The 12,769-nt window shown below is 36.8% G+C and overlaps 1 protein-coding gene across 1 annotated transcript in view; it reads left to right on the top strand.

The window, feature by feature from the left end:
• Nucleotides 1-12,769, top strand: part of ARA6 (Ras-related small GTP-binding family protein) — a 35,467-nt gene that overhangs the window by 7,773 nt on the left and 14,925 nt on the right. The window contains exons 2-5 of the mRNA XM_089801128.1: nt 4,387-4,463; nt 11,610-11,693; nt 12,012-12,106; nt 12,411-12,516. Of these exons, the coding sequence (XP_089657254.1) occupies nt 4,387-4,463; nt 11,610-11,693; nt 12,012-12,106; nt 12,411-12,516 (362 nt within the window). The remainder of the gene's footprint in view (nt 1-4,386; nt 4,464-11,609; nt 11,694-12,011; nt 12,107-12,410; nt 12,517-12,769) is intronic.

The raw sequence follows: 12,769 nt of genomic DNA, 5'->3' as shown, positions 1-12,769 counted from the left end.
AACTAGTCTAGAGTTTGTGCAAAGTCAAAAGCTGTGTCATGTCCCCTATTTTCTTCCCAATAATAAATTATAATATAATTTATTATTAAACTAAGATAATAAACAAACAATAATATAAATACAGTAATATAATAATAGTAGTAATAATATGCAATTAGATCAATTTTTTTAATATGATATTTGATATTATAATATAAAATAAAAATGTTCAAATATACTTAGAGGATCAATACCATGATCCACGTAGATTAAACTAATCTAGGTATTCATTGTCTATGCCACGTAGGTTGAAGGAATAAAACACGTATCCAAGGATTGAGTGTTTTCCTCTGTGAAAAGACTTCACCATTTCAAGAAAAAACATTGTCGACCCTTATGTGGAAGAAACAAACTGTGGTCAAGCAAGATATGGGTGTCCTCACCGTGCATGATAAGCTTCAATTACTAATTAGCGATTATCTCAACAAATAACAATTTGGAAGCAATTGATTATTTGATAACTATTCATGGAAAGCCGAGTTGAATAGGTGCTGATAATGGAAAGGTGCGACTACAGAAAGAGTGCATTTTCAAGGATGCAACCATCGGATAGTTAATGAGGAACAATCTCATTGGAGGAAGAAACACGGGGAGAAATAACAAGGTATTTTACGATAATTAGAAGACTTTATCAGTATGAAGGTGAACTTAGAAACTTCTCGAAATATTTTCCAAATCATATCTTCTTGGAACCATCACCGTCAGCGATACACATCAGCAGTTGAATATAAATAAAGAGGGAGAACAGAAGCAACAAACAAGCGTGATAAGAGGAAGATTTATTATTCTTCATATGGGAGTTGGTCATCAGTGATAAGGAATAGTCTACATTTCAATATTGCCAAGTAAGGGCGATCACATTCAATAGCCAGTCAAAATCCAAAAACAATAATCCAGAAATCGACAGGATGCTAGTGCAAGGATAATCAAGAGACCAAGTCCCATTAACCAGGTTAGACGTAAACTATTCAGTGCAAATAACATTAGTGAGATTCAATCTCTTGATCACTTAAACCTCATAAACTTAGAATAGTACAACCTGCAAAAAGTGAAAAGGTAATGACAGAGCTGAACAGAGTAAGGGTATGGGTATCAAGCATAGCCATGGAACTCACACGTAGGGAAAGATTAAAGTTTACCTTGCACTATTGTTAGAAGTGTTACATAATAAACAAAGATATCTTAAAATATTGAAAAGGTACAAAGTAGAAACTAAATATTATTGAGAAAGAAAAGAAGAAATCAATCAGAGGTGAAAGGATATATATATATATATTTACCATTTGACAATATCATTGTCTTAAGTCTAGAGTCATAATTGCATTAAGAAATTAGGTCCAGGTTGGGGACATTACAAACCTAATTCAGTTTCTCCTTCCTAATTTTCCCAAAAATCACAATTGCAATAAATTAGGATTAGGGTTACATCTTACCTATTAAGCATCTCTGTAATAATGCACCTCAAGACTTGAATCCTGTACCCAAAAGCAATATATACAAATTCACATACACATATTTACAATGAGGGTCAAGCATCATGTTATATTCATATGTCACCAATAATATTCCACAAACATACTAGAGTTTGGAAGAAGAGACATGATGGGTCCACCCAAAACCATTTTTACACCAAGTCCAAGAAGGATGTCTTCCACAGCCATCTCTCTTGGCGCCTTTTACTTGCTTCCCCTTCTTGCCTCATTGCCCATGAAACATAGAATCCTATGGAGTTGAGAGGAGTTCATAAGTTGGCTCCTCGACTCTCCTCCATAAAGACCCTCTGATCCATTCTAGGACAGCCTATTATGCAACTATGGCAACCCCCTTCACTTACACAACATGCCCTTCCTTTAGATTACTCTGTAGATTACGAATTGACGTTGATGTTTTATTTTTTCAATATCCTTAAAGATCTGAAGAAGGGGAAAGTAAAAGATTGGAGGAAACTGCTAAAGTATAAATTTTAAATGAAATAAAGTTTTTGACATTCATAGTGTAACACCAAACACCAAAATTTTGATGTTCACAAAGAATTAAAAAAATATTATTAGATGGGAACATGAAACACCAAATCACTTTGACTTGATAACGGAATGTGAAAAGAACATAAAAAATAGAAGTTGAAATTTTTGGTCTATGTTACAGTGTTTTGTGGACATTAGTAGAGACTACAATGGTCAAGTTGAGATGGTGGATAATAATATTGGGTTGGCATTGGGAGATTATTAGGAGATTGTTGGCATTGCCAATTGGAGATCAGTACTCAAGGAGTTTGGAAGGTCAATATTGTGCGAAGAATTATATGGTTGTCATTGATGGCAATCCGTAGCAATCCATAGCATTGGTTGGTGATAACTAAGTTAGTTTATCACAATAGGATAATGGGTAAAGGAAGAACACAAGTAGTGATCGGTGATCACAAGAGACGATATGCGACTATAGCAGAAATGTTGACAACATTTAGAGAATTCACAAACAGTCAAGGAAGAAGTCAAATATTGAGATGTAATCACATTAGACAATATGGTACCATAGAGTGATGGACATGAGATGTTTACACTGGTATTAGTTGAATCATTGGATTAGTATGAGGAAAAGTTAAGATGGTACATTGGGAAAGATAACATGTTTTGACCAATCCAAGTAGTAGACAGGTAAATCCAGTTGAAGGCCAACAGAATCAGAAGAAAATTATAATAAGACATTGAGATATTTGGAATGTTTAAGGAGAACGAGTGGGAAGCTTAAGGTTTGAATGGATGGTCCAGATTCAGAGGCAAAAGAGAACAGTTATTAAAGAAAGGTTTTGTGATCATACAAGCAGTGAGAAAGAGTAAGAGTAATGTAAAAGGAACAAGTAGTGTAAGCAGAGAAGAAATGTGATCGAGAATTTGTAGAGTGATTGAACAATTTTGATCAAGACATTCAACAAAGAAGTGTATTGTGCAATGGTAGCAGATCAGAGAACTAATTGGATCTGACGGGCAAGGAGTGTCACAACCAGATCAGTCATTTAGTTGTTTCCTAACAGTTACAACAGGTAAAACCTTGAATCAGGTGAATTCTAAAAGGTTTTAGTTGTAAATTCCCTAACAGGGTAAGCTCTCAAAAGAGTTTTATAAATCCTTCAATAAGGTAGATCTTAGCAGATTTGTTTGCACTTCTAACAAGGTACAAAGTCAGTGCAGGGTGAACCCTCAGAAAGGATAATTGTATGCTCCTTGTAGGGCAATTCATTTACTGCTGTAGTGAATCTTTCTGGTTATTATCCCCACCATGGTTTTTACCTTGTAACAGGTTTCCATGACGCCAAAATCATTTTGTCATGTAGGATGAATTTGTGGTGGTTTGATATTGTTATGCTTTATTTACTGATACCAGTCTTATGCTTTACTGTTTGGAAGTTAGCAATTCAGTTTTGTAGATCAGTGGTTAAATTTCCAAGTTGTTTGTACTGATTCCCCCCCACCTCTCTCTCAGTACCTAAGAATTCTAACATGTTGTTGGTTCTTCTTCTTTAACTAAACATGGAGACAGATATGTTATTGATTTGGTGATACAACTGATTTCTTGGCTTGGTCTATATTCTCGCCTTCATCTGTCCCTTGTTGCCCTTTAAGCATCCTCTCCTTGCATTGCTATTTATATTTGTACTTGGTTATTTATACTTAACCATTTGGATTGAGCTCCTCTTCATTGCTATTAGTATTTATATTTGTACTTGGCTATTTATACTTAACCCTCTTGGGTTGATCTCCTCTTACTATTCTTTCATTGTTTCAGCCTTTTTTCCTTTAGTCACTGTATCAACCTCCAGGGTTATTCCTAAATGTAGCACTTTAGTCTTTTACTAATTGCAATTGGATGTACTTATGAGTCCCATTGTCTTATTTTGGTTATTTGTGGATGCTATTATATTTATTGTCTCCTTGCATCTATTTTCACTTGCTTTAAAATTTGGGACTTGTGCTGCTATGCATTCTCCCACGTGCATGCTCTGCGTGTCTTTGCCTCTTAGTTTTCCTTTGATCTTCATAGTGGACAAGGAAAATGAAACCTCTGGTATCTCCTTCCTACATAGATATTCCAGGGAACTGGTTCATTTGTCTTGTGCTTTTTGTTTTTTAATTGCAGTTTTAGTTTAGGTGTCATACACTAGCTGTTTACCATCAGTAAAGGTGTTGGATTAGGGCTTGTGAAGAAGCTAAATGCTATGTTCATTTGCTATCTAACACTTAGAATTTCTTAGAATCTGTAGTGTCTATTTGTGTTGTGTATATTTTTGCTCTGGGATTACAGAATGAAACTAATTTAATATCATTTTTCCAAATTGTGTCAAATTTGCAGGGAAAGTGTCAGGGCATGCCCGTGGTTCACCTCTTGAGAACACTGGTGCATCTGACCCCAAAAACTTACGAATTAAGGTACAATTATTGTTACTATTTTTTTCCTGAGCACTTGCTATCACTGCTATGTGCTAGATTTATTGAAGCTAGCAATTTTGTTGATTTGTATTAATTTTGAGCTGCAACAAATTGTCATTTGCATTTCATCATCTATGCTAGCTTTGACAATATCGATGCTTACATTCTTTTATATTAGCTTTTTGTTATAACTTTTTTTAGGCATTGCCCTTTATAATAATACAAATGCAAAGGAGCTATAGATTGAAGGAGAGTGCTTTGTGTTGCTTGTGAAGCAAAACAGTTTAACTACTTGTTTGGCTTGAAGTGGTAAAATTGCAAAAGTTGGATTTAATCGAATTGCAATTATTTTAGCTTCCACCACTACCAGTGGATACATATTTAGTGTGACATTGCTGCTGTGTATGTTAGGTTGCTTTTGTGTATGGCAGTGTGGAATGAGGCAGCCGGAAATGGTAAAGGTCATGGAGGTATAATGGTTCTAGTAAAAGAAAGAGAAGGTCGTGTCATTCAGCTGGAAAAGACTGATTCTAATAAACAATTTATATGGCTCAAAATCGTGGAAAATAACACTCTTCTCAGGATTGCAGCTTGTTACTTTGCTCCACAAGTATCTAAAATTTATAAAAAGTGTGGTTTAGATCACAATGACCCTTATGCTACGTTAAAGAAAGATGTTGCTGTTTTTTCACAACGTGGGGATGTCCTTCTTGTTGGAGATTTCAATGCTAGGACAGCAAATTGGCAAGCAAGTATTTTCAGCTCCGAAGTAAATGATAAGCCTATTTGGCTCACAGAAGAGAGAAATCATCAATGGGATAGAATATCCGAAGATGCTAAAGGCTGCAATCATTTTGGGGAAGAATTGATCACTTTGTGTGGCACATTTGATCTAATAATCTGTAATGGCTTGGCTAGATGGGCTAAGTCGGGCAATTTCACTTGCAACACATACAACGGGGCAAGTGTGGTAGATTATGTAATTTGTTCGCAGCATTTGTATAACAATATTGAAGAAGTTGAAATTGGAGAGCACATTTGGGATCTCAAATCAGATCATAGACCGCTGTACGTAAATTTGTATTGGGCAAAGGATAGGCGGTTTGGGGCAAAAATCCAAGGCCCTCAACACCCACCTTCTCAGGGCAGAATTTTGTTAACTTCAGAAAATAGTAACACTTTCAGGGCTACTCTTGAGGAACTTTGTATGGGACACCCTATGTATAAGCATGGTGTTAACAGTCATGATTTATCAAATCTGATTCACGAGGCTCTTTCAAAATGCAAGAGAGCAAAAAATAGAAAATCTGAAACTAATTGTTTTCCAGCCAATGCATGGTTTGATAAGGAATGCAAGAGGGCTAGGAGAAATCTAAGGGAGTCAAATAAAACTAACCTTGACATTAAGACCTACAAACAGATCCTAAAGAAGAAAAAAATCGATTTTATGTCCACAAGGACAGAGGAGCTAATTTTCTTGGGCAGAAATAACCCCAAACGTTTTTGGAAAGAACTCCAACCAAGGAGGAAGCAAACTGAAAATAATATTACTGCCACCCAATGGTTTGATTATGCTAAGAAACTTTATGAACAAGAGGGTGGAGTGGGACAGCCACCTTTGGTCAATGATACCACAAATATTTTTACTGTGCAAGAGATAGAGACAGGGATTAAGAAGTTGGGTGGAGGCAAAGCAAAAGACCTTGTTGCGCTTCAAGCTGAATATTTGAAGTGGGGTATGAAAACTCTTGCACCGCACATCATTGAAATCTTCAACAAAATCTGCCAGGAAGGGTTTCTGAAAGATTGGACAATCAGCCTTGCAATACCACTTTTTAAGAGTGGTGATGTTAACAATCCCTCCAACTACAGGACTATAATGATCAATACCCTCTTTGCTAAACTTTTTGGCAGTATGATAGAAACTAGGATCAGCAAATGGGCAGAAGAAAATCATAAACGTGCTAAAGGGCAAGCTGGTTTTAGGCCAAAGCACTCGACAGTGGATCACTGTGTCACTCTGAGACACATTAATGAAAAAGAGTGGGAGAAAAAGGAAGAGGTTTTTTGTTGCTTTGTTGACTTCAAAAAGGCTTTTGATACCGTTCCGAGAGACAAGCTTTGGTTGAGGATGGAAGAATTGGGGATTCCTAGGCATCTCAGAGCTGCTACTCATAGGATGTACGAAGAGGTGAAAGTCAAAATCAGAACTTCAGATGGCATTTCAGAATGTTTTAGGAGCGATATCGGGGTCAAACAGGGCTGCTCTTTATCTCCTACTTTATTTGGTTTATATATTGACAAACTGGAAGAGTGGTTAAACACGCAAAAGCGTGAAGGCATTCAGCTAGGGGAATTTGTTATAAAGCTACTCCTATATGCGGACGACCTCATTTTAATTGCCAAATCTGCTTGTGGTTTGCAAGACCATCTATCTTCTCTTGAGCGCTTTTGTAGAATGGTGGGGATGTAGGTCAATATCAGCAAAACCAAGGTTATGATTTTCTCTAATAATAAAAAACAGCATCAACATGAATTTTATTACAATGGAAGTGTTCTCGAAGAAGTTGCGGAATATAAATACCTTGGCATCGATTTCAACAAAAAACTAAGCTGGTCTAGCTGTAGGTATAAAAGGACATTAGGTGGATGGAAGACTTTCTACGCTCTTCAGAATAGGTGCCGTGAAGCGGAGTTGTGGGATTGGAAAACTATTCAAACCTTGTTCGGTCTTCTTGTGCTGCCAGTTGTTCTTTATGGGTGTGAATTATGGGCCAGCAGCACTACTATAGCACAATGGAAACAAATCGAAGGAATCCAAAAGCGCTTGATTACAAGCAAGTTTAAAATTAAAAGCACTGTTCCATATGACATCATGCTAAGTGAAATGGGGGCTGCGCCTATCGAGGCACTTGCTATGGTTCGCCTTTTAAGCTATCCTAAAAGAATCGAAAAAATGGAAGAGGATAGATGGCCGAAAGTTGTCTTTAGGGACACACTATGTAAGCGAAAAAGGACATGGATGCAACAAAACATCAAGTGGATGAGTAAATGGAATATTCATTTCAATATGTGCCCCACAAATAATAAAGAAATAAAGGTCTTTGTTATGGAGAAATTCTACAAGAGAAATTGGGGAAGCGAGATTGGGAGGAAGAAACTATATTATATAAATGAGTTCAACCCCACTTGTGATCAACTCGAAAAAACGTACATAGGAGCCAACATTTCTTGGAGAGCTAAAATTCTTATTGCTCAGCTAAGAGCCAACTCTCACCAACTTCGTTGTGAGACCGGGCGTTGGAAGAGGCCAAAGGAGGCTTGGGAAGAGAGAATTTGCAGATTTTGCAATTCTGGGAAAGTGGAAACTGAACAGCACTTTATTCTAGAATGTGAGGCCTACAAGGATAGCAGGGATAAGTTTGTGGATACTATATGTGACAGTTCTTGGCATAACCTGTTCAACGAAGAGTACATTGAGCAATTGGGGGGCTCATCATTAGTCTACACAAGAGGCGAACAGCGCTACTTAAGTCTGCTTGAGTTGTCTTGCTGTCCCATAGGCTATTTTTAGCCTCATGGACGTTAAATTTTTTATCTATCTATCTATCTTTCATAGTTGCTAGAGCTAGAAATATATGCAGTCCTGTTCCTTGCATATATGGTATATAAATAGTAATTTTCAAGCGTTGTGGTTTTTGGAAGATCTGGCCTCATTTGAATTAAGATATATCTGTTTTGGTTGTTAGAATTACCTATCAATTCTATTATAACATTCTGTATGCTTGATTTCTAGTTGTCATTGTAGTTGTCGGAGGTGTTTCACTGTTTTATATTGAGGTCAACCTTGCATCGTTGTTTGTGCATTTTTATGCAACAAATCTGTAATTTACAATATTCATTTTAATTCAATGGAGACAAACTCCCCTCCCAACCTCTAAACTCAATCCAAGTGCAAAGTAGCGTCAAAATTTGACGAATGTTTCCGATTTCTGTAAAATGGGAAACCATTCCACCTTTTTGTATTTCTTTTGACTGGAACATCTGATGCTAAGATTTGACACTGAACATTAGATTATATGTTACTAGATACATTCATGGTTGTTGAATGCATTTTTTCCTTTGTTTGATGATCACTTTTCATGGACACTTCTGAATTTCTATGTATAATGTCTTTATAATATTACTGTTATAGATTCTTTTGCATAAAACTTACAGCCTATGGACCCAACTGTAGTTCAATGTAGTCTCATGTTTTTGAGAAATACACCCAAGTGATATAATATTGGAAATAAGCTCGAATATTCTGAGTTGAGAAGACAAACTAAAATAAGTTACAGTGATTTACACAATTAAAATAAAATATACACAGTTTCTACATTACCAACACTCTATATATTCAACTATTGGTTCTTTTCTTTTTTCTCATCATCCTGCTGATGTGTGTATAAGAAGGGATCTGGTTCAACCATTTTGAATTTCCTGAATCTTCACATTGTTCTGCAACTAAATGGAGATCTTACCCAGTTCTTTGAGATCCCTCAATGTATTTTGTAACTTTTTAAAGGTCTCATTTGCACAATTCTACCACCTAAAAATTGCCTTAAGCTGCAGGCTAATCTGATCTGTTTGGGTACATAATTGTTTAGGCTATGTTATGGTGGGAGTTTTGTAAATTTGGTTATGCTTACGAATTACCAGTGACTAATGTTTTCTTCTCAGTAACAGATTGATAATTTTATTAATATGTTTAAAGCAATTCTACAGAAAAAGTTAAGTGTCACAGCAGCATACATTATCACCTTCTACAACCGCCAAATCACCCCATACTGCTACATACAAATTAAAACCAGACCTGCAAATTGAAACCCTAACCCCTAAATAACCATTTTATCAATGAATGCAAAAACAAGTGTCATCAACAGCAAAATGTACAGGGGTTATAATATCCACCCTTCTAGCCCACAATGGGTACAGTTTTTCTGGCATAATAATAAAAAATAAATGAAACATCAAAAGCCGTGCCCCCCCCTCCCCCCCCCCCCCAAAAAAAAAGAAGATGAAATCCGGGCTGTGGCATGTCTGCTTGTATTCTGCTTTGCGTCCGCCTGTTCCTTAAACTTCAATGTGCCCTGTCACCTCCAACCTCCCCACTACGTCTATTTCTCGGTGAACATCTCCTTTGAGGAACCTCGACCTCCATCAATCCGGCATTTCTCTGCATTTTCTCTAACTTTGCATCCAATTGCTGAATGGTCAACACCAAATTGAGACCCTTCCAATTCGGCGAGCTTCTTTAAAGTGGTTTCTGCACTTCCTCTCATCAAATCGCCACACATAAGTAGTGAACTTGTTGTCCTTCACCTTCACTACATTCACCGAGTCATCATTTTAATTCATTTCCACCCTTGGTACTGCTCGTTCAAGAATTGAATCTCTTACTCCTAGAAAAGTTAAAGGTATAATGGCCTCCATAATCATGCATGCATTCTCTACTGGCTCTCCCAACTGAAGCCCCAAATCATGATCATGGAGTAAACATCCGTGTTTGCCCTCCAAGAAACTTTGTGGGTACAATGGCCTCCATAATCATCCATGCATTCTCCACTGGCGCTTCCAACTGAAGACCTCAAGCCATGATCATGGAGTAAACATCTGCATTTGTCCTGTGCTATCTTTATTCTGGTTAAACATGTCCCTTAAGATCACTTACACATTTGAACAGCCAAGGATCGTCAAACAAAAACATTCCTTCCAACTCTTGTTCGACACCAGGCTGTAAAAATGATTTTGTTGCGTTGCTGCATTAAATGTGAAGCATGTCTCCATTTTCACACCACAAAACCAACCACACCCTTCGACACATTACCTGCTTTGGTAATAATGAGCAGCTTTGGAAAGATTTATCAATTTTTTGAAAACCACCCGCATTCAAAGCCTTGTCCTCCCTTCCAGCTCGCTCTCGCTTCAACCATCCACGAGCATTAACTCACTAAACCCATACAGCGCAACCATCCAACTTGCCATATTTTGCTACTTTTCTCTTTTTTATTTTAAGCTATCAATTTCTACTTAATAGGCTATTTTATGGTTTCAAATTACTGAAGTCTTCAATATAAATTTCCCCTGTGGTTGTAAAGGATAGAGCCCATTTCGACAAGAGGTTTGCTTCCTTATTTCCATCTTGTCACATGCATGATTTTGAAGTCATTTATCAAAGCTAATTCAGCTCCAATAAGCTCTACATAGCACTGCAAATGCCAAGCTTCCATTACACCTTTAACAATTGCTTGTATAATGATTAGGGGATTCTCTTCAAGATGCAATAACGTTGCCCCTGCCCTCCTTGCCACCTTAACTGCCACCAATGCTGCCTCAGCTTCTGCAACTTTGTTAGTTCCATCCTCTAGTCTTTTACTTCCTAATGCTTTAGTGCTTCTATTCAAGTCCCAAATTATGAATCCTGTACAAGATGAGTCAGGATTTCCCTTTGAAGCCCCATCAAAGTTCATTTTCCACCACCCATCCTCTCGTTTTGTTCACAGAATTGGCTCAGAGACCATTGACACTGTCTCAAACCAATCATGCCCATTCATGGGTGACTAATTCTTTATATAACAGAACAAATTCAATAGGCTTGGGCTTTCCCTACAAGGTTTTCCTGTTGGTCGAAATGTAGCAATATGGGATCATGGACAAGTAGGTCAGCAGTTTTGCCTAAACAGCTCAACACAGGTGAAAATGTTGAACTTGAGATCTTTTTAGTTGGTTTCAATTATTTTTTGTTAAAGTGTTCCCAAGTGGGAGGATTGTGTTTCCATGGGGAAGGGTAGGGAAGATACAACATTTCTGTTTGAGGGTGATCCTATTTGCGATTCCCATCCTTGTCTCCTTGATGTTGCCTGCCCTGGAGTACAGTATCTGTTTTCTGTAAGTAGCTGTGTTATGTGTGTTATTATATCTCATTTCATATGTTTGTTCTTCTGATGTTATTCTGGGTTGTGCATCTGAAAGAATGCCCATGTGGGCTTATCACTGTCCAATACATGTTCAATATTGACAAGAAAGGGTGTATACCTTATGGTTGTGCCCATCAGATTTAAATTATCATTTAAAAAAAATTTACACCATAAATTGTTTGTGCAGTTGGTTCTTTTGGGTGATTCTGGTGTTGGGAAAAGCTGCATAGTTTTACGTTTTGTGCGTGGCCAATTCGACCCTGCATCAAAGGTATAACTGTTTACAGTGATTCAGAATCAATATTCAAAGAATTACACATTTTAGTTTTAAAAAAATGTCTAAAAGCATATTTAGGTTTTTCTGCGACACTTATTTTATATTGACATAAATATGTCAGGGATCCGCAGCTTATACTGAGCCAAAATGACATGACAAAGCCACTACAGAATTTTTTACAATATATACTACATACTCTATACTTTAATTTGAATCTTTTTTGGCGTGTTGCAGGAGGAAGGAAATTTGACCAGAAGTAGATTGATCTGTGTTCACTAGCTTTTAAACTAATTTAAACCACATACATTTCAGGTAACAGTGGGGGCATCATTTTTATCTCAAACCATCGCACTGCAGGATTCCACAACTGTCAAGTTTGAGATATGGGACACTGCTGGGCAGGAAAGGTATATTGAGTTTTTTCTTGATTAATTCTATTTATTTCTAAACCATCTTTGTGATAATCCAAGATCTTTTTCAATGTAGATGTTTGTTTCTGAGCCAAAACATGAAATGTCTTTTTTTTGCAGAAATCTATAGATATCTGCAATGTTAGGGCATTTATAGTTTTCAAAAGCAACTTTCTTTACCTTTGTTGCTCCTTTTCACATATGTTTTTTGTGCCATTAATTACAACTAAGGCTCTTCTTGTAGTCAGCATGTAATCTATTAGTAAATCTCACAGGGCATGGTGTTCTTTAAATAATTCAGGTATGCTTCTCTAGCACCTCTTTATTATCGAGGGGCATCAGCTGCAGTTGTTGTGTATGATATTACAAGCATGGAGACTTTTCAAAAAGCACAATTCTGGGTCAAGGTAGGCTATAATATTATTATGAATGTTTATTAACGTTGATTTATTTTAAGGTCATTTCTAACAAGTACATTGTGTTTTTGTAATCTTTCTATGGTAAATTTATAATTTTAAATAATGTTTTAACATATGGTTATGAGACTCTGAGAAGACCAAACTAAGGCTTGGGTAACTCTTGAATCAGGCACCTGACGAGTCTATAAAAATCAGGATTTCTTTTTTTGAAACTTGAAGATGCTTAAATGTAAAAGCATGA

This window comes from Cupressus sempervirens, chromosome 9, assembly GCF_028749045.1.
Source record: "Cupressus sempervirens isolate cs-2001-9-10 chromosome 9, ASM2874904v1, whole genome shotgun sequence".
Lineage (NCBI taxonomy): Eukaryota > Viridiplantae > Streptophyta > Pinopsida > Cupressales > Cupressaceae > Cupressus > Cupressus sempervirens.
The sequence above is the reverse complement of the archived record's forward strand: the minus strand, read 5'-3'. Positions and strand labels throughout refer to the sequence as shown.